Source organism: Microcaecilia unicolor, chromosome 2 (genome assembly GCF_901765095.1).
Source record: "Microcaecilia unicolor chromosome 2, aMicUni1.1, whole genome shotgun sequence".
NCBI classification, from domain to species: domain Eukaryota; kingdom Metazoa; phylum Chordata; class Amphibia; order Gymnophiona; family Siphonopidae; genus Microcaecilia; species Microcaecilia unicolor.
Window position 1 is genome coordinate 653895092 of NC_044032.1, and position 22542 is coordinate 653917633.

Here is a 22542-nt window from a genome sequence, read left to right on the forward strand (position 1 = left end):
AACCACACTAATGCTGAGGGCACTTTTACCTAAGGTTTTTTCACATGGTTAGAGGTTTCCTTCCCGTTAACTGCAGCATGACGTGAGCTAGTAGGGACTTTTCCTTGATAGAGTCTTTGGGTGAAACAGGCTTATGTTGGTTGTTGGTCCCTCTGACCTTTACTGTTTAGAAAGATGAGTAAATTTTAAATAATTTTTTTTATATAAGAGAATAAATTTAGGTAAGGACTACAGTTGGAAATAAAGATATGAGTAAGAGTTTTGGACCAATGATGAATATAGTGTTCTATACTCTATAAAGATCTGCCTTACTGTTGAGTTGCACTTCTGAGGGTCTGATATATAAAGAAACTTCTATTTGGAGGATGTTCAGTTGATAGCTTATTCCGTGGAAGATCTGAATGAGGGTTTAGAAGACACTGAACAAATGTTTGATAAAGATCATGAGGTGACTGGGGCATAATGCTTTTGTCTTGAGTGCAGATAAATCCTTGGTCATGTGGTTTTCAAGGATTCCAAGACAGTGCCACTCTAGTGGTATTAGCAGCTCTAATTTTAAGATTTTTTTGCTAGCTTGGGAGTGACTTTATTTTGGATCTGGAGCAGTTGGATAATCAGTTGATTAGAGAAAGCTCTCTTAACAGATTAACAGGTAACTATATTGGTGGTGTTGATGGTGATTCTTTGTTTTTGGGACTCTTGCAGGCTAGTCTGAAACACCTACACTGAGACTTCTGACTAGAGGGTTCATATGATCTCCATGTTAGGGGGCCTCTGTTGATTGCTGATTTGTTCCAGAATTTAGTATTAAATTCTTTGCTTGGCTTGCCAGTCTAAAGTGTCTAACAAATAGGTTTATATGATGAGTTTCATGTTTCGAGTTTCAACCATAAAAAGAGGTATGTTTGCTAGAGACAGTATATTCGGTTATAATGGTTCTGTGTTTTATGGAATACTAGTAAAAAGCCCATTTCTCATTGAAATGAAACGGGCGCTAGCAAGGTAATCACCTTCTGCCATTAATGTTTTTAAGGGAAATTCCAGCGTCCCTCCTCCCTCCCTCCCAATTCCAGGGTCCCCCCTCTCTCCCTTCCTCCCAGTTCTAGGGTCCCCCCTCTCTCCCTCCCTCCCTCCCAGTTCCATGGTCCCCCCTCCCGCCCTCCCTCCCAGTTCCAGGGTCCTCCCTCTCTCCCTCCCTCCGAGTTCCAGGGTCGTCATCCTTCCCTCTCTTGCTTCCAGTTCCAGGCCCCCTCCCTCTGAATTTTAAAAGTCATCTTGACTTACCTCTTCGGGGTTACGGCGGTCAGCAGCAGTAGTGGTAAAAAGCGTGCAGGCTCGGCACTTCAGTTTTCCCTTCTCTGTCTCTCAGCTCTGGTCCCGCCCTCATTTCCTGTTTCCACAAGGGCGGGACCAGAGCTGAGAGACAGAGAAGGGAAAACTGAAGTAAGTGCCGAGCCTGCACGCTTTTTACCGCGCGTGGTAAGTCAGGATGACTTTTAAAATTCGGAGGGAGGGGGCCTGTAACTGGAAGGGAGGGAGGGAAGGAAGGAGGGACGACGACCCTTGAACTGGGAGGGAGGGGGGACCCTGGAATTGGGAGGGTGGGAGGGGGGACGGACGACGACCCTGGAACTCAGAGGGAGGGAACGAACGTCCGGTGGGTGAATATTATATGTAGCCTTCCCTTCCCTCCGAGGCCAGGACACTGTATTTGTATTTCTGGAATTGTGCTTCTCTAATGTGCATATTATACTTATATAACCTTCTTTTTTTTTTGGTAGATCCAAAGGCAGAAACTAGGTTGTACATTACAGTGAATGGCTTTGAGTTTCATGTTTACAACCGTTCTGATGTTTATGACCATCTTCAGGAAGTGTTTGGGTTGGAGCCAAGAGTATTTACTTCAAACAAAGATGAGGAAAAAGTGCAAGAGAATGGGAAGGAGAAAACTCAATCAAAACTTGAAAGGTATGGCTTCATTATTTTTGTAGCTTAATTTCATTCTTTCTTTGATACCCGGACAACTACTTATTACTACAGTTGTATTAGGATGTGGTTTCAAGAAGTGCAGAAATAATTCTCCGAGGACAAGCAGGCTGCTTGTTCTCACTGATGGGTGACGTCCACGGCAGACCCCTCCAATCGGAAACGTCACTAGCAAAGGCCTTTGCTAGTCCTCAGGCGCCGATGCGCACCGCGCATGCGCGGCCGTCTTCCCGCCCGAACCGGCTCGTGTTCGTCAGTCTTCTTATGTCCGCGCTCGGGACGGTCGTGTTTTGCCGCCGTTTCGTGCCCCTCAAGTTGACCTCGCGCGTCTTCGCGATTTTCGCTAAAAAAAAAAGAGACCGATCCGGTCTTTCCCTTTTCCCGTGTTTCCAGCTTTTGTCCCCGCGTAAGTTTCCTTTCGCTTTCGGGACCGGCCTATTTGGCCTCGGTGCGGGTTTTTTCTCCCTTCTTTTTGGTGCCTTTTGTCATCATCGCGAATTTTGATTTCGCTGGCGTGATTTTTCCGCCCATGTCATCGAAGTCTTCCAGCGGCTTCAAGAAGTGCACCCAGTGCGCCCGGGTAATCTCGCTCACTGATAGGCACGCTTCGTGTCTTCAGTGTCTGGGGGCTGGGCACCGCCCGCAGGCCTGCAGTCTTTGTGCTCTTTTGAAAAAGAGGACTCAGGTAGCGAGATTGGCCCAGTGGAACGCGTTGTTCTTGGGCTCTTCGACGACAACAGCACGGGCATCGAGTGCATCGACGTCGACAGCATCGAAGTCTTCGGCATCGGCATCGACTGTATCGAGGCCTCTACCTCCTGCATTGTCAGTACCAAGACATCGAAAGGCTGCGTCGACGTCGGTGGTTACCGGGACCTCCGCTATTGCTGATGTCGTCGGACGGTGGTGCTTCATCTGGAGTGCAGGTGAGGGCTGTCCATTCCCCTGCTGGTGGCGGTGAGCCTTTGGGTGGGTCTCCCCCTGCCCTGAGGGCTCCTGCGGTACAGCCCCCCCCCCCCCGAGATCGACCTTCTTCGGCCTCGGCCCCGAGGAAGCGATGGTTGGATTCTACGTCCTCCTCGTCGGTACCGGGAAGCTCCGGTGACATGCTTCGCTTGAAGAAGTCAAAGAAGCATCGTCACCGGTCTCCTTCCCGTCGGTACCGAGAGCTCTGGGTCGCCGAGGCAGTCGGCACCCAGTAGGCATCGGCACCGGGAGGACCGCTCACCCTCTGTTCAGGAGGTGTCGATGCGCTCCCCCTTGAACAGCCCGGAACCGCCTCCACGCCCAGAACAGACTCTGACATCGACGCCTGCATCGGCTTCTCAGTCTTTCTCCACAGCCGCTCTGCACGAGAGTCTCCGGGCCGTTCTTCCAGAGATTCTGGGAGAGCTGTTGCGCCCTTCCCCTCCGGTACTGGGGGTGCTTGCGCCACCGGTACCGTCGAGTGAGGCGACGGCTGGCCCCTTGCCCGAGGTGAGGTCTCCGGTATCGGTACCGGCTATGGCCGCCTCCCAGGCAGACTCCCCGACGACTTCGGCGGAGGGAGCTTCGCCGGTGCTGGCGAGGGAGTCCACCTCTCGACGCTCCTACCCTGGCCGTGTTTCCACGGAGTCGAGTCGGGCACGGCTTCAGACGCAGGTTCGTGAACTTGTGTCTGATACCGATGGTGAGGCCTCGTGGGAAGAGGAGGAGGACATCAGATATTTCTCTGACGAGGAGTCTGATGGCCTTCCTTCTGACCCCACTCCCTCCCCTGAAAGGCAGCTTTCTCCTCCCGAGAGTCTGTCTTTCGAGGCCTTTGTCCGGGAGATGTCTACGGCCATCCCCTTCCCGGTGGTCGTGGAGGATGAGCCCAGGGCTGAGATGTTTGAGCTCTTGGACTATCCTTCTCCACCTAAGGAAGTGTCCACAGTACCCATGCATCATGTCCTAAAAAAGACATTGCTGGCGAACTGGACCAAACCATTAACTAATCCCCACATTCCCAAGAAGATCGAATCCCAGTATCGGATCCATGGGGACCCAGAGCTGATGCGCACTCAGTTGCCTCACGACTCTGGTGTGGTGGATCTGGCCCTAAAGAAGGCTAAGAGTTCTAGAGAGCATGCTTTGGCGCCCCCGGGCAAAGACTCCAGAACCTTAGACTCCTTTGGGAGGAAGGCCTATCATTCCTCAATGCTCGTGGCCAAGATTCAGTCCTACCAGCTGTACACGAGCATCCATATGCGGAACAATGTGCGACAGTTGGCGGGCTTGGTGGACAAGCTCCCTCCTGAGCAAGCCAAGCCTTTTCAGGAGGTGGTCAGGCAGCTGAAGGCGTGCAGAAAATTCCTGGCCAGAGGGGTATATGATACCTTTGATGTTGCGTCCAGGGCCGCTGCTCAAGGTGTGGTGATGCGCAGACTCTCATGGCTGCGTGCCTCCGACCTGGAGATTAGGACCCAGCAGCGGATTGCGGACTCCCCTTGCCGAGCGGACAACATTTTTGGAGAAAAAGTCGAACAGGTGGTAGAACAGCTCCACCAGCGGGATAACGCTTTCGACAAATTCTCCCGCCGGCAGCCTTCAGCATCTACCTCCTCAGGTAGACGTTTTTATGGGGGAAGGAGGGCTGTTCCCTACTCTTCTGGTAAGCGTAGGTACAATCCTCCCTCTCGCCAGCCTGTGGCCCAGGCTAAGCCCCAGCGCGCTCGCTCTCGTCAGCAGCAGGGGACGAGCTTTTGACTGGCTCCAGCAGAGCATAGCCGACATCAACGTATCCTTGCCGGGCGATCTACTGGTCGGGGGGAGGTTGAAAGTTTTTCACCAAAGGTGGCCTCTTATAACCTCCGACCGTTGGGTTCTTCAAATAGTCCGGCAAGGTTACACCCTCAGTTTGGCCTCGAAGCCTCCAAATTGCCCACCGGGAGCTCAGTCTTGCAGCTTCCAGCACAAGCAGGTACTTGCAGAGGAACTCTCCGCCCTTCTCAGCGCCAATGCGGTCGAGCCCGTGCCACCGGGACAAGAAGGGCTGGGATTCTATTCCAGGTACTTCCTTGTGGAAAAGAAAACAGGGGGGATGCGTCCCATCCTAGACCTAAGGGCCCTGAACAAATATCTGGTCAAGGAAAAGTTCAGGATGCTTTCCTTGGGCACCCTTCTTCCCATGATTCAGGAAAACGATTGGCTATGCTCTCTGGACTTGAAGGACGCCTACACACACATCCCGATATTGCCAGCTCACAGGCAGTATCTGCGATTTCAGCTGGGCACACATCACTTCCAGTACTGTGTGCTACCCTTTGGGCTCGCCTCTGCGCCCAGGGTGTTCACGAAGTGCCTGGCTGTAGTAGCAGCAGCGCTTTGCAGGCTGGGAGTGCATGTGTTCCCTTATCTCGATGATTGGCTGGTGAAGAACACATCCGAGGCAGGAGCTCTACAGTCCATGCAGATGACTATTCGCCTCCTGGAGCTTGTGATAAATTATCCAAAGTCCCATCTTCTCCCAGTACAGAGACTCGAATTCATAGGAGCTCTGCTGGATTCTTGGACGGCTCGTGCCTATCTTCCGGAGACAAGGGCCATCAATCTGTTGTCCCTCGTCTCCCGGGTAAGAGCGTCCCAGCAGATCACAGCTCGGCAGATGTTGAGATTGCTTGGCCACATGGCCTCCACAGTTCATGTGACCCCCATGGCTCGTCTTCACATGCGATCTGCTCAATGGACCCTAGCTTCCCAGTGGTTTCAGGCTGCTGGGGATCTAGAGGACGTGATCCACCTGTCCATGAGTTTTCTCAAATCCCTGTATTGGTGGACGATTTGGTCCAATTTGACTCTGGGACGCCCTTTCCAAATTCCTCAGCCACAAAAAGTGCTGACTACGGATGCGTCTCTCCTGGGGTGAGGAGCTCATGTCGATGGGCTTCACACCCAGGGAAGCTGGTCCCTCCAGGAACAAGGTCTACAGATCAATCTCCTGGAGTTACGAGCGGTCTGGAACGCTCTGAAGGCTTTCAGAGATCGGCTGTCCCACCAAATTATCCAAATTCAGACAGACAACCAGGTTGCCATGTATTACATCAACAAGCAGGGGGGCACCGGATCTCACCCCCTGTGTCAGGAAGCCGTCAGCATGTGGCTGTGGGCTCGCCGTTACGGCATGTTGCTCCAAGCCACATATCTGGCAGGCGTAAACAACAGTCTGGCCGACAGGTTGAGCAGGATTATGCAACCTCACGAGTGGTCGCTCAACTCCAGAGTAGTGCGCCGGATCTTCCAGGTGTGGGGCACCCCCTTGGTAGATCTCTTTGCATCTCGAGCCAACCACAAAGTCCCTCAGTTCTGTTCCATACTTCAGGCCCACGGCAGACTGGCATCGGATGCCTTCCTCCTGGATTGGGGGAACGGCCTGCTGTATGCTTATCCTCCCATACCTCTGGTGGGGAAGACTTTGTTGAAACTCAAGCAAGACCGAGGCTCCATGATTCTGATTGCTCCTTTTTGGCTGCGTCAGATCTGGTTCCCTCTCCTTCTGGAGTTGTTCTCCGAAGAACCGTGGAGATTGGAGTGTTTTCCGACCCTCATCACACAGGACGAAGGGGCGCTTCTGCATCCCAACCTCCAGTCTCTGGCTCTCACGGCCTGGATGTTGAGAGCGTAGACTTTGCCTCTTTGGGTCTGTCGGAGGGTGTCTCCCGTGTCTTCCTTGCTTCCAGAAAAGATTCCACTAAGTGGAGTTACTTCTTTTTATGGAGGAGGTTTGCCATCTGGTGTGACAGCAAGGCCTTAGATCCTCGCTCCTGTCCTACACAGACCCTGCTTGAATACCTTCTGCACTTGTCTGAGTCTGGTCTCAAGACCAACTCTGTAAGGGTCCACCTTAGCGCAATCAGTGCATACCATTACCATGTGGAAGGTAAGCCGATCTCAGGACAGCCTTTAGTTGTTCGCTCCATGAGAGGTTTGCTTTTGTCAAAGCCCCCCGTCAAACCTCCTACAGTGTCATGGGATCTCAATGTCGTTCTCACCCAGCTGATGAAACCTCCTTTTGAGCCACTGAACTCCTGCCATCTGAAGTACTTGACCTGGAAGGTCATTTTCTTGGTGGCAGTTACTTCAGCTCGTAGAGTCAGTGAGCTTCAGGCCCTGGTAGCCCAGGCCCCTTACACCAGATTTCATCATAATAGAGTAGTCCTCCGCACTCACCCTAAGTTCTTGCCGAAGGTAGTGTCGGAGCTCCATCTGAACCAGTCAATTGTCTTGCCAACATTCTTTCCCCGTCCTCATTCCTGCCCTGCTGAACGTCAGCTGCACACATTGGACTGCAAAAGAGCATTGGCCTTCTATCTGGAGCGGACACAGCCCAACAGACAGTCCGCTTAATTGTTTGTTTCTTTTGATCCCAACAGGAGGGGATTGGCTGTGGGGAAATGCACCATTTCAAATTGGCTAGCAGATTGCATTTCCTTCACTTACGCCCAGGCTGGGCTGGCTCTTGAGGGTCATGTCATGGCTCACAATGTTAGAGCCATGGCAGCGTCAGTGGCCCACTTGAAGTCAGCCACTATTGAAGAGATCTGCAAAGCTGCGACGTGGTCATCTGTCCACACATTCACATCTCATTACTGCCTGCAGCAGGATACTCGACGCGACAGTCGGTTCGGGCAGTCAATGCTTCAGAATCTGTTCGGGGTTTAGAATCCAACTCCACCCCCCAAGGCCCATGTTTATTCTGTTCCAGGCTACACTCTCAGTTAGTTGGATAAGTTGTTAGGTCAATCTCAGTTATGTCCTCGCCGTTGCGAGGCCCAATTGACCATGTTTCTTGTTTTGAGTGAGCCTGGGGGCTAGGGATACCCCATCAGTGAGAACAAGCAGCCTGCTTGTCCTCGGAGAAAGCGAATGCTACATACCTGTAGAAGGTATTCTCCGAGGACAGCAGGCTGATTGTTCTCACAAACCCGGCCGTTTCCCCTTTGGAGTTGTGTCTTCCCTTGTTTTTGTCTTGCTACATACGGGACTGACGAACACGAGCCGGTTTGGGCGGGAAGACGGCCGCGCATGCGCGGTGCGCATCGGCGCGCGAGGACTAGTAAAGGCCTTTGCTAGTGAAGTTTCCGATTGGAGGGCCTGCCGTGGACGTCACCCATCAGTGAGAACAATCAGCCTGCTGTCCTCGGAGAATACCTTCTACAGGTATGTAGCATTCGCTTTAACTGAAACTCCCTTTTAGTTACTGTAGTATGGTGGTTTTATTGTAAAAGCACAGGTTCTGGTTCCCTGTGGTAACAGTTAAACTGAAAACTGGAAGCAAATATATATATATATACAGTGCACTCCATTTAAGTATATGTCGGATAAGCGCATGCTCTGTTTAACTGCATGCCGTAATTCGGTCCTGTTTTTGACACCATCAGTTTCTATGGGGACAAACTTCGGTTTAGCGCACCACTGATAAGTGCAAGATTTGCTTATATGCATGGTTCAAGACTGCTGCTCTGCAGGAAAGACTCCGCATAAGCGCACGCATGGAATATGGAAGCCGATTGGCGTGTGACAACCAACGAGATTTAAAATTTACAGCTTCTTTAACTGCCACAGGCAGAATAAGCGAAAGAATGTTGTTAGGGCGTACACCGGGGTCGTCGTCGCGGCGGAACTGTAAGACTTTAACACTGGCTGAACGAATAGAAGTTCTTAAAAAATTAGAAAACAAACAAAGTCAAGCATCTATTGCTAAAGAATATGGTGTCAATCCCAGTCAGATTTCATGTGTCTTGAAGCAGAAAGACAAGCTTCTGGAAGACTGGCAAAACAATACAAATCCACAACAGAAACGAAAACGGGCGGGAAAAGCTGAGGAGGTAGAAGATGCTCTTCGGTGGTTTTCTCGAGTCAGGAGTAGACAGTTTTCTGTCAGTGGTCCACTGCTTTTGGAGAAAGCTAACCAGCTAGCTGAAAGTCTTGGACTAACTGAATTCAAAGCCACTGTTGGATGGTTGGAAAGATGGAAGGAGAGGAACAGCATAAAATTAAAGAAACAGCATGGTGAGAAACAAGACGCTGATGACTTTGATGCTGAAAATTGGGTTGTTTCAGTTCTTCCTACAATCTTGAACGAGTTTGCACCTCGTGACATTTTCATTGCTGACGAAAATGGTCTCTACTGGTGAGCGATTCCTGATGGAACACTTGCATTCAAACACACCGAAACTACTGGAGGTAAAACATTGAAGGACCGACTGACAAATCCTCCTTTGCTGCAATATGGATGGGAGTGAGAAGTTGGAACCCCTCGTCATTGGAAAGAGCAAACAGCCCCATTGCTTCAAGAAAGTTAAATGACTTCCTGTGTCATACGAGGCTAACGCAAATTCATGGATGACTGGTGACATTTGGAAGCAGTGGCTAAAGAAGTTAGATACTAGAATGCGGGCACAAAAGCGTCAGATTTTGCTGCTTTGTGATAATTGTGCTGCACACAGGGATGATGTCAGGCTGTCTAACGTCAAGGTGGTCTTCCTGCCACCAAACACTACCTCTCTGATCCAACCTATGGATCAGGGCATAATAGCCAATTTCAAACAACATTATCGGGCTCTTGTGCTACGTCGTCTGATGAGCGTTATGGATGACCAGTCTAGCAAGGATAAACGTGCTGTTGAACTGGCTCATAATCTATCACTGTTGGATTCCCTACATATGCAGAAAGAAGCCTGGAATCATGTTACACAGGCAACCATTGTGAACTGATACAAGCGGGCAAGCTTTGTTAAGGATGTGGAGAGGGACGAAACAGATGCAACTGTTGCAAACTCGTCAGATGAAGAGGTTATTGACATCTCAGCCGGTGTTACTGAAGAGGAGTTCCATCGCTACGTAGCTGTTGATTACGATCTACAAACAGCTGAAGACAGCACTGATGTCGAGATATGCGCCTACACGCAGGCAACAACGGCTGATGATGGAACAGATGATGAAATGAGCAGCGAGGTACATGCTGACGAAATTCAACAATCTCCTCCTGTCACTTTTGCAAGAGTGCTGGAGAGAATCAACACCGTGCAGGCCTATCTGGAGGCCACTGGATGTCAGTGCTATGACAGTTTTTACCATCTGGCAGACTATATCTATGGAACTCACAGACCCAAGAGTGTGTACAGAGGTTTGATGGTTTGAGCTAGACTTGTTTTTAGAATGAATAAGGCACATAGTAGTAGTAAATGACCAGATGACCACTGGAGAGAATCAGGGATGATCCCCACTTATTCCCCCAGTGGTCACTGATCCCTCTCACTCCCCAAAAATATGAATAAAAGTGGTACTCATCAGCCTCGGACAGCTTCAGATGTTATAGCCAACTCTCGGATCTATTAGAGCAGCATGCAGGTCCTTGGAGTAGTGTAGTGGTGGCTACAATGCACTGTAGATATGTTGACCCAGGCCCATACCTCCCCATATCTCTTACACTTGTGGTGGAAAACGTGAGCCCTCCTAAACTCACCCAAACCCTACTGTGTCCTGTTAATATGTGTTTAAAACAGTCCACATATAGGTTCCCCGTTCACCCATAAGGACTATTGTAGTGATGTACAGTTAGGGGCAGTGGGTTTTGGGGGGCTCAGCAGATAAGAGATGTGTACCTGGGAGCATTTATTTGAAGTCTACTATAGTGCCCCCTAGGGTGCCTCATTGCTGTCCTGGGATGTCTGGAGGACCAGCCTACTAAAAATACTGGCCTCTCCTACATCCCAATGGCTTGATTTTCTATGTTTTTCACTTTGATGTGCTTTTTTGAAACTGGTAAAGAATAAAACCCCCTACAAAGCACAAAACCTTGTTTGAAATGATATTTTTGTGTCCAAAGTTGGACGTCATATTGAAAATGCTTCTCCTTGTCTACTCTAATTCTACTAATCACTAGAATCCTATTCAAGATCACAGAATCTTATTGAATCTGATTGCACCATATTTTATCCAGAAACTGGCTAGAGTTTTTATATAATGTATATACATTGAGGGTTTTCAAACTCATGTTTTCTTCACTTTTTCTTTTCTTTTAGAGTGAAAGTGAAAGCAGAATCACAAGATCCCTCATCATCATGGAGATCCCTTATTCCAGTCATCAAAGTTAATATTAGTACAGTAAGTGAAATATTCTACTGCTACTAATAACTTCTACTTAATATCTGATTAAAAAAATTACATGAGATGGCTTTTCATATTATCTATATAAATAATTCTCACCTGGAACATTCTGAAGCTCACTCTGTTGGAGGGAAACACTGAAGGCTAGGCTGTCAGCAACACTCACTCTCACATATGCACCACTCACTGTCACTCATACGCCCGCCCTCAGCCACACCCCTTCCGGACATAATTCGCAACCCCAACATTCTTAATGAAGCCTCAACCGGAAGTGTGAGGCAGTCGAGATATCCGTTTTGGCCCATTACTGTGTGCCCCACCCTCGTGTCACAACGTGATGACGAACGAGGGTGGAGATCTCCACGAGTTGCGTGAAATGCGGCCACACTATCACCGACGACGCTCCTATACCGGCGAACGCGCGAAAATGGCCGAGGACTCGCTGTGAGTGCCCATCAAGGTGCAGGTAGGCGCTAGGGGCGGGGAACGCGCGAAAATCCCAAGGACTTGCTTCCAGTGCCCATGAAGGTGCAGGTAGGCGCTGGGGGCGGGGAGCAGGGCTCCCATACCGGCGAACGACCCTTCAAACAAACACTACAGGAAAACCTTGCTAGCGCCCGTTTCATTGCTTTCTGAAATGGGCATTTTTTACTAGTATAAAATAAAACAGTTTTGAGACAAATATAAAATGGACTAATATTTGTACTTCCTTAGAATAAGAATTATTTATTTATTTGTTACATTTCTATCCCACATTTTCCCACCTATTTGTAGGCTCAATGTGGCTTACATAGTACCGGAGAGGCCTTTGCAGGCTCCGGTGTGAGCAAATACAAAGTGATGTTGTGGTAAGATCAAGTTCATGTGGCACAGCCACATTAGGGAATCGGAGAATGGAAGTGTTGTGTTATGTCCATTACGTGCTTTAGTTTGGTTGTGTTGCAGAGATCAGGCATTTAAGGCTTTTGGCTTAACAAGCCAATCAGCATTAACAGCACTTAAGCAATAATGAGCACTAATTGGCAACAACCAGACTTTACAAACACCAATCCCTAAGTGTACTCTGCAATACACTACGTCCAAATTCCAATGCGTGAGGGCAAAAAGGACCATAGCCATGGACGGGGAAATGGGCACTCCGTGGGCACCTCAAAATTTAAGCAAGTTGTTATACAGCATGGCCCAGGAGAAAATTGCACATTTACGTAGAAGTGGGGGGGAGCGCCGGTCCTGGAACTCTAAGGGAAGGGGTGCCTGAAACTCAGAGGAGAGGGAGGGAGGCAGGTGGGGGGGCGTGGAACTCGGCGGGAGGGAGGGAGGCAGGTAGGGGGCATGGGACTCGGAGGTAGGGAGGGGGCCCTGGAACCTTGCTAGCGCCTGTTTCCTTTCTATGTTGTTCAAGCCTTAAATGAGGTGATGTCCTTGTGGTCCTTGGATGGTTCCTGTGACAGTGGGAAAGGGAAGGGAAATGGGACTTGATATACCGCTTTTCTGAGGTTTTTGCAACTACATTCAAAGCAGTTTACATATATTCAGGTAGTTATTTTGTACCAGGGGCAATGGAGGGTTAAGTGACTTGTCCAGAGTCACAAGGAGCTGCAGTGGGAATCTCAGTTCCCCAGGATCAAAGTCCACTGCACTAACCACTAGGCTACTCCTCCACTCATTCCACCAATAAGAGCCAACCTCATCAGTGATGTCACAATGGCTTGATTGCCCAATACAGTTCCCCAGGATCAAAGTCCACTGCACTAACCACTAGGCTACTCCTCCACTCATTCCACCAATAAGAGCCAACCTCATCAGTGATGTCACAATGGCTTGATTGCCCAATACAGTTCCCCAGGATCAAAGTCCACTGCACTAACCACTAGGCTACTCCTCCACTCATTCCACCAATAAGAGCCAACCTCATCAGTGATGTCACAATGGCTTGATTGCCCAATACAGTTCCCCAGGATCAAAGTCCACTGCACTAACCACTAGGCTACTCCTCCGTTACAGGATGAACAAAATAAATGCAGTCTCTGTGGTTTCTTCTCTTTTGGGTCCTTTTACTAAGCTGTGAGAAAAAGGGCCCTGCGGTAGCGGCGTAGGCCATTTTTCCCATGCACCAGGGCCCCCTTTTTTGCAGATGATAAAACCCCCCCCCCCCCCCCCAAAAAAAAACCATGTCCACGCAGTGGGGAGCCCTTACCGCCACCTATTGAGGTGGCGATAAGGGCTCTCATGCTAACTCGGCGGTAGCTGGGCATCATTCGGCGATGCCGATTACCGCTGTGTTACCGCCACGCAAGCCATTTCCAGGGGTTTTCTTTTTCTCCCCAGAAATGGCACTGCGCTGGGCTGGTGGTAGTCCCGGAAGAGCGAGCTACCGTCGCTCTGTAAAAGGGCCCCTTTGATTCTAGTGGTAATGGGAAAATAGTAACAAAAAGGGAAGTGAAAACCATGCTTATGGACAGGTTTTCCAGCTCTTCTAGAGTTTGACTCTGTGGAAAATGACCTTACACTTACCGGATCAAGGAGATTTTCAGTAGGGTAGAAAACAGGTCCATGCTCCTGGTGGTGGTGGATTGAACAAGTTTTGGTGAATACTAATTAGGTTAATTATACCTTCCCGTGAATTTCCATAATTAGCTTTATTTGCTACTTCCAAAATATATGATTCATCCTTCCTATTATCCTCTTCAGCTTTTGCCAATTATGAAAACTGCAAGAAAACTGAAGAAAACGAGCTTTAAAAAGCTAAGTTGTAAGCATGAATAAGACAGTATGTGATACCTGATAAATAGCAGTTCAGCTGCAATAATGAATATTCTGTTTTTGTTATGATTTAGGGTCGTGTGGCATTTGGTAATCATTATCAACCACAAACTCTGTGCATTAACTTTGACGATGCATTCCTGACGTACACCACAAAGCCACCTTCAAGTCACCTTGACCAGTTTATGCACATCTTGAAAGGAAAGCTGGAAAATGTGAGGGTCATGCTCGTTCCCAGCCCAAGATATGTTGGTCTTCAAAATGATGAGTAAGACATTTATTTTATTTTTTCAAATGTCACTTGATTTTGCTTTTATAAATCATGTGTGATAGCAGAGGATTCATAAGAGAAATATCCATCTCTAGGTATACAACTCCCTGGGGGTATAAATACTTTATTCAAGATTTTGCTTCCATTGATGAGGTATGAAAATGGATCAGTTCCCACAGGATGCTCATGGGCCCTGTTTACAAAGGCACGCTATCATTTTTAGCACATGTTGTGTAGATGCCCATAATATTCCTAGTGCCCTAATCAAAACAAAGGTCATCCTCTTAAAAGCAAAAAATAAAATATTGTATATATATATATAAAATATAATAATTTGCACCTCCATCGTTGTGAAGCTGACTCCGTGGCAGCGTGGCAGTGAAGCAGTGTAGTGTTCGTAGGGTTCGTAATCGCACTCACGAACACTGCCCCGCCCACCGGAAGTTCGTTCCCTCCCTCCGAGTTCCAGGGTCGTCATCCGTCCCCCCTCCCTCCCAGGGTCCCCCCTCCCTCCCAGTTTCAGGGTCGTCGTCCCTCCCTCTCTCCCAGTTCCAGGTCCCCTCCCTCCAAATTTTAAGTCATCCTGACTTACCTTGCGCGGTAAAAAGCTAGCAGGTTCGGCACTTCAGTTTTCCCTTCTCAGTCTCTCAGCTCTGGCCCCGCCCTTGTGGAAACAGGAAATGAGGGCAGGACCAGAGCTAAGAGACAGAGAAGGGAAAACTGAAGTAAGTGCAGAGCCTGCATGCTTTTTACCGTTGCTGCTGGCCGTCGTAACCCCGAAGAGGTAAGTCAGGATGACTTTTAAAATTCGGAGGGAGGGGGCCTGGAACTGGAAGGGAGGGAAGGAGGGATGACGACCCTGGAACTTGGAGGGAGGGACGACTACCCTGGAAGAAGGGAGGGAGGGGGGGGGGGGACCCTGGAATTGGGAGGGAGGGAGGGGGGACGCTGGAACTTCCCTTGAAAACATTAATGGCAGAAGGTGATTACCTTGCTAGCGCCAGTTTCATTTCAATGAGGAACAGGCTTTTCTTACTAGTATACTAGATGGAGAAGGATAGTTAGTGGGGTTCCTTAGGGGTCTGTGCTAGGACCGCTGCTTTTTAATATATTTATAAATGATTTAGAGATGGGAGTAACTAGTGAGGTAATTAAATTTGCTGATGACACAAAGTTATTCAAAGTCGTTAACTCGCGACAGGATTGTGAAAAATTACAAGAGGACTGGGCGGCTAAATGGCAGATGACGTTTAATGTGAGCAAGTGCAAGGTGATGCATGTGGGAAAAAAGAACCCGAATTATAGCTACGTCATGCAAGGTTCCACGTTAGGAGTTACGGACCAAGAAAGGGATCTGGGTGTCGTTGTCGATAATACACTGAAACCTTCTGCTCAGTGTGCTGCTGCGGCTAAGAAAGCGAATAGAATGTTGGGTATTATTAGGAAAGGTATGGAAAACAGGTGTGAGGATGTTATAACTCTGCTCTCTAGTTCACCATATTCTACTGCAGCTCCTTTTTACTCTGGATAAGTCACTCAGCCAGGTTTAAAATAAGTACCTGTATGTAAACCGCTTTGATTGTAAGCACAGAAAGGTGGTGGAACAAATCCCTTCCCCTTCCCCCTCTTTTATAATATATTCATTACCCCCTTCAGATTTCATTCTTTCAATCTTCTCTTCTTGCTGTTTTGCTTCTTTTTCATACACAGTCTTTTGCTAGTCACTTCACCAGTCCAGTCAATTGTAATTTCTATAAGGCAGGGCTCGGCCATAGCACTGTGGTTCCAGGGAAAAGTAATTGATGAGAGCCCTGTGACGAAACATTGGGTTTCCAAGCCTGAAAACTGGATTATTTCATGAATGTTATTTCTGCTAATTGGCCAGCAGATGGTGCTTGTTTTGAGTTTTAAAGCTGTTGCAGAAAAAGACTTTCTCTCTTCCAGTTTCAGCTTATGGAAAGGCAATCTGCAGTGCCTCTCTGGGCATTTCAAGTCTTAGTATGGCACTCCACATGCCTCTTTCCATATGTTCCAAGCCTCATTCTGGTGCACCAGTTGCCTTTCTCAGTCCATTCCAAGCCTCATTCTGGAGTCACTAGAGATTTTGATTACACACCAGCGGGAGTCCCACAGCAACTTCATCCATCCTCACGGGAACTCCACAGCAATTCCATCCATCCTCACGGGAACCCCACAGCAACTTCATCCATCCTCACGGGAACTCCACAGCAATTCCATCCATCCTCACGGGAACACAACAGCAATTCCATCCATCCTCACGGGAACACAACAGCAACTTCATCCATCCTCACGGGAACTCCACAGCAATTCCATCCATCCTCACGGGAACTCCACAGCAATTCCATCCATCCTCACGGGAACACAACAGCAATTCCATCCATCCTCACGGGAACACAACAGCAATTCCATCCATTCTCACGGGAACACAACAGCAATTCCATCCATCCTCGCGGGAACTCCACAGCAATTTCATCCATCCTCACGGGAACTCCACAGCAACTTCATCCATCCTCGCGGGAACTCCACAGCAATTTCATCCATCCTCACGGGAACTCCACAGCAACTTCATCCATCCTCGCGGGAACTCCACAGCAACTTCATCCATCCTCACGGGAACTCCACAGCAACTTCATCCATCCTCACGGGAACTCCACAGCAACTTCATCCATCCTCGAGGGAACTCCACAGCAATTTCATCCATCCTCACGGGAACTCCACAGCAATTTCATCCATCCTCACGGGAACTCCACAGCAACTTCATCCATCCTCGCGGGAACTCCACAGCAACTTCATCCATCCTCACGGGAACTCCACAGCAACTTCATCCATCCTCGCGGGAACTCCACAGCAATTTCATCCATCCTCGCGGGAACTCCACAGCAACTTCATCCATCCTCACGGGAACTCCACAGCAACTTCATCCATCCTCACGGGAACCCCACAGCAATTTCATCCATCCTCGCGGGAACCCCACAGCAATTTCATCCATCCTCACGGGAACTCCACAGCAACTTCATCCATCCTCGCGGGAACCCCACAGCAATTTCATCCATCCCCGCGGGAACCCCACAGCAACTTCTTCCATCCCCGCGGGAACCCCACAGCAACTTCTTCCATCCTCGCGGGAACCCCACAGCAATTTCATCCATCCCCGCGGGAACCCCACAGCAACTTCATCCATCCTCACGGGAACTCCACAGCAACTTCATCCATCCTCACGGGAACTCCACAGCAACTTCATCCATCCTCACGGGAACCCCACAGCAACTTCATCCATCCTCACGGGAACCCCACTGCAACTTCATCCATCCTCGTGGGAACCTCACAGCAACTTCATCCATCCCCGCGGTAACCTCACAGCAACTTCTTCCATCCCTGTGGGAATCCCACGGTAACTTCTTCCATACCCACAGGAACCCCAATGGTTCTATGAGATTTCCACAGTCTCCATTTCTGTGCAGCTCTCTACTAAGAATATCTGTCTGAAGTTGTTGTTCTCCTCTGTTTGTATGTGGAATTCTTTACTGGCCCAGATAAGGATACTGGCCGATATTTATTCAGGAGTATGTATAGTTTTTAAGATGTTATAGTTATGTCATTGTAATTCTCCAAGACTTGCATTGTATCTGTTTTACTTGTAATTCACATTGAACTTTATTGCGACTGCAGACTGTAAGAATAAATGTAAAATAAAAATGTAAATGTATGTTAGTCCATTTTAAAGGTAATAAATAGAAATACAACAAATATTGTGAACTTCTGCTCATTCTTGACCTGAAATATGGTTTTGTAGTTTCCGAGAAACGTAGCTTAATGATTTTTTTTGAAATATATTTTATTGAGCCGCATGAAACAAAACTTAGTGCAAAATATTTCAGTGTTGTAGGAAGGTTTATTCATGCACTCTTTATTTTCTTGCACAACAGGCCACCGAGGTTAATGGGAGAAGGTTTTGTTGTAATGCAGTCTAATGATGTTGACATTTACTACTACATGGATGAACCAGGTAATAGGATATATCCAGTTTCTTCTATTAAGCCAAAATGTGGTGTATTTTTCATGTGATCTTTTTGTGAAATCTGTTCAGTAGGTCTATAGGCTGTAATAGCTGTTCAAGGACCAACAGTAAACAGTGGCCCATGAGCTTTTGATTTCTCACACGTTTGAAACACTGGCGTAGCCAGACCTGGTATTTTGGGTGGGCCCAGAGCTAATATGGGTGGGCACTATGTGCAGAAGCATTTTAAAGTGGCCCTTTTACTAAAGCTTACAATCTAGATCAGTTGTTCTTAGCCAGAATGTTCATGTAGGCGAAACACTGAACACTGCAGTCTCTGGCAGAACAAGAAAAAAAAGAGCCCAAATATCATTTATTTTAGTTTTGTTAAAAAAAAAAAAGGGTGTGAGGGAAATATAATGTGCTCTTAACGGAATTTACTTTTCTTTCAACAACAATTTACACCAGTTAACAAACTTACATTTTTCAGAACTGTTAAAATGAAGATAATCTTTAATATGTTGTTCAATTTGAAATATGTGAGACATGTCTGTAAGCAGGGAATCATCCAGCCGCCATTCCGGGCATTTTTCAGAACTGTTAACCTTTGTTTACTCTTCAACACATCAAAAAACACATGAAGCAAAGCTCCAGATTTCTAACTGATGAAATAAGAAAAATTACTGTCAACATCAAGATTTGTTTCTACCTGCTGTGGAATCTGTAGTATACAGAACATAGCTAGAACATTTCCTCTTTCAGCTTTCCATAGGAACAATGTTTTCAAATTTTGGTAGCACCTCAATAATAGCAACAAAAAATCCCTTCACTGCGAGGTACTTTGTGAAGTAACACTAAATCCTGCAAAGAGGCTTCTCAGAGCCTATGTTGCAAGCCTTAACACCAATTCCAATAACACTACCTTTACAAAGGCAGTGCAGCACTATGCATCCCATTGGAAAAGCCAGACAAGTCAGACTCATAGATCCCCACACAAACCACATGCCAGCAGAATCTCTCACCTACTCGGTCACATGCAGAACAGAGACCAACCCTCATCAATTACAGAATAAAGGACCAAAAATCAGAAATTAAGCCCTTCCCTTCCCTATCCCCCATCCATCCCCATAGCCTGGCATCAGCTTTACCCTTCCCAGTAGCCCGGCACCTCTCCATCCTTTTCTTCCCTACCTCCCCATCCATCCCCGTGGCCCAGCATCTGCCCTTCCCCACCATCCATCCCATAGCTAAGCATCAGCTCTACCTTACCCCCCACCCCTCACTGTGGCCTAGCATCAGCCCTTTTCTACCCCTTACCGATTTCCCCATGGTCTGGTGTCTCCTCCCCCCACCCTGAAGAACATCAGCATTAAATAGACTTTTGTTTGTAATGTCCTGGGCACTGCAGTGCCCACCTCCACTCAGAAACCTGCCTACATTAAAATTTAAAATTTTTTATAAAAGAATTTTAATCAGAGCGGTGCATAGCATGCCACCCAAAAACCCACCAAGGCACCATTACAAATATACAACCTTTTAAAAATTTTAACCTGGGCATTATTAAAATTTAATGTTGGTGGTTTTCTGGGTGGGGGGTGGGCACTGCCTAGGGAAAAAAGGTATATTTAATGATTATACTTTTTTTTTACCCTAGGCAGTGAAGAGCTCAAGCCTACCCAGAAGCCCACTGCATCTAGATCTGGGACTTTATTTCCCATATTGGACTAATTCTATATAACACGTCTAAAAATGAAATTCGGCTATAAAGTACACCTTAATTTAGGCCTAAATTTAATCCTAAATATCCATGCGGTTTATAGAATATGCCAAGTGCCAGTCCACACAACTAAATTTTAGTCACGGGCAGTTACGCCAAGTAAAACCTGGTGTAAATGCTGACTCCTAAATTAGGTGCGGACTGGGTGTATTCTATAACAACGTGCATAGATTTTAGAAACGCCCATGACCTACCCATGCCCCATTTTTAACTATGTGACTTTAGAATTTACGCGCAGCATGTTATGCACTTAGTTGTGCTTGTAAATTCTAATTAATGCCAATTAGTGTCAATAGTTAATTGGCAATTATCAGCACTGATGGGCTTGTTATGTGCATTGTTATGGAATACGCTTCGATTTCCACGTGGAAATCTTGGTGCAATATATAGAATCCGGAGGATTATGGTCATTAGTATATGTATGTACAGATGTATTTAATGTTTTACTTACCTAAGGGCTTCATCCACCCATTCCCATTGATCCTAGTTTCAAGCCCTTTGCTCTGCTGTTTACAGGGATTGTACCAGAAGAATCTGAGGAAATCTCTGAAGGAGAAACGAGCAGTGAAGATGATAAACTCCAAGACTTGCCTCCATGTTGGGGATTAGACATCGTTTGTGGAAAAGGAACTGATTTTAACTATGGTCCCTGGGCTGACAGGCAGAGGTAGAGCAGCAAATTACTCGCTTGATACTTCTGTTTAACTCCACAAATGATATACATTTACTTGATGGTTAATGGATTTGAGCCCTTGAGTTCTAATACTAGAATACTAGATTTTAATTTGTTTGAAAGTATTTGACTTCTGGTATGGAGGCAATTTTTGTTTCCTTATCTTTTCATAAAAACAAGTATTCTTTGAACAAACAGGATTGCAGGATTCATTTAATAATTTGTTTATTTTTTAGTATACATAACTAAACAAATTATTAAATGAATCATATGTTTGCAAGTAGTGCCTTAAAGCATTATATTAAATTTTAACTGCCAGACCCGAGATCTCATCGTTTCTACTCCCTCCAGGGTATCCACTCTATTGGCTATTTTCGTGTCATCCACAAAAAGGCACACCTTTTCTTCCAACCCTTCAGCAATATCTCCCACAAATATATTAAACAGAATAGGCCCCGGCACAGACCCCTGAGGAACTCCACTGCTCACCTTCCTTTCCTCCGTGCGGATTCCATTTACCACCACCCTCTGCCACCTGTCGATCAATCAGTTTCTTCTCCAGTTCACCACTTTCGGTCCTAAGTTTATTTATTTATTTATTGCCTATTTGTATCCCACATTATCCCACCTCTTTGCAGGCTCAATGTGGCTTACAATTCATCATGGATGATGGAAATAGAAGAGAATATACATTTGGGTTTACAGAGGGTTTGGGGTTACATGGTGGTGAAATACATGATGGTGTTAAAGCAAAAGACATTATAGAACATTTCTGGATATAATGTTCAACCCTTTCATCTTATTCATGAGTTTTCTGTGGGGGACCATATCAAAGGCTTTGCTGAAGTCCAAGTAGATTACATCTAGCGCACGTCCCTCATCCACTTCTTTGATCACCCAGTCAAAAAAGTCAATACGATTCGTTTGGCAGGATTTTCCTTTGTTAAAGCCATGTTGCCTCGGGTCCTGTAACTCGTCGACTTCTAGAAAGTTAACTGTCCTTTCTTTCAGCAGCAACTCCATTATTTTTCCTACCACCGACTTGAGACTTACCGTTCTGTAGTTTCCCACTTATTCCCTGTCTCCACTTTTGTGAAGAGGGACCACATCCGCTTGTCTCCAATCTCGCGAAACCTCTCCCGTCTCTAAAGAGCTCTATTAAATAAATGTTTAAGAGGTCCCACCAGGACCTCTCTGAGCGCCTTCAGTATCCTGGGATGTATCCAATCCGGCCTCATAACTTTGTCCACCTTCAGATTCTCCAGCTGTTTATAAATTCTTTCTTCCGTAAACGGCACAGTATCCACTCCATTCCCAAATGTTCCCTCGACAGCTGACTGCAGAATTTTCCTTCTCTAGAATTTTCCTCTGTGAACACCAAAGAGAAATAATTGTTTAGCACGTTCGCTATATCTTCATCACTCTCCACATAGCCATTCTCATTATCCTTCAGTCTCGCAATTCCATTCCTATCTCTTCTCCTTTCTCCAATATATCTGAAAAAAAAGGTCTTGTCACATCTCTTTACATCTTTAACCATGTTTTCTTCTACTCACACTTTCGCTAGCTGTATTTCCCTCTTTGCTTCTTTGAGTTTAATCCGATAATCTTTTCCGTGATCCTCTCGTTGCATTCTTTTGTATTTCTTGAACAAAGCCTCTTTTGCTCTTATTTTTTCAGCTACTTGTTTGGAGAACCATATAGACTTCCTGCTTCTCTTGTTTTTGATTAACTTTCTTCTTGTGTGTTGGGCTTTTGGACTGGTTGGGTTTCATTATAAGGGTTTTGTGTTAAGTCAGGCATTTTCGTTATGACTTCCTAATGACCAGCCATAAAGAGTATGCACATTATTATTTATGAAACCCTCTAAAGCAAGGTGAAATTTCACACAGTTTAGGTGATTTCTCTTAATCAGACCTTGAAGT

At 46.9% G+C, this 22542-nt stretch overlaps 1 protein-coding gene across 1 annotated transcript in view; it reads left to right on the forward strand.

Annotated features, from left to right (window-relative positions):
* The window catches only part of KIAA1109 (KIAA1109 ortholog), a 452391-nt gene that overhangs the window by 48163 nt on the left and 381686 nt on the right, over positions 1-22542 (forward strand). Inside the window, 5 exon segments of the mRNA XM_030191772.1 lie at positions 1782-1968; positions 11031-11112; positions 13953-14146; positions 18097-18176; positions 20461-20611. Coding sequence (XP_030047632.1) covers positions 1782-1968; positions 11031-11112; positions 13953-14146; positions 18097-18176; positions 20461-20611 — 694 coding nt within the window.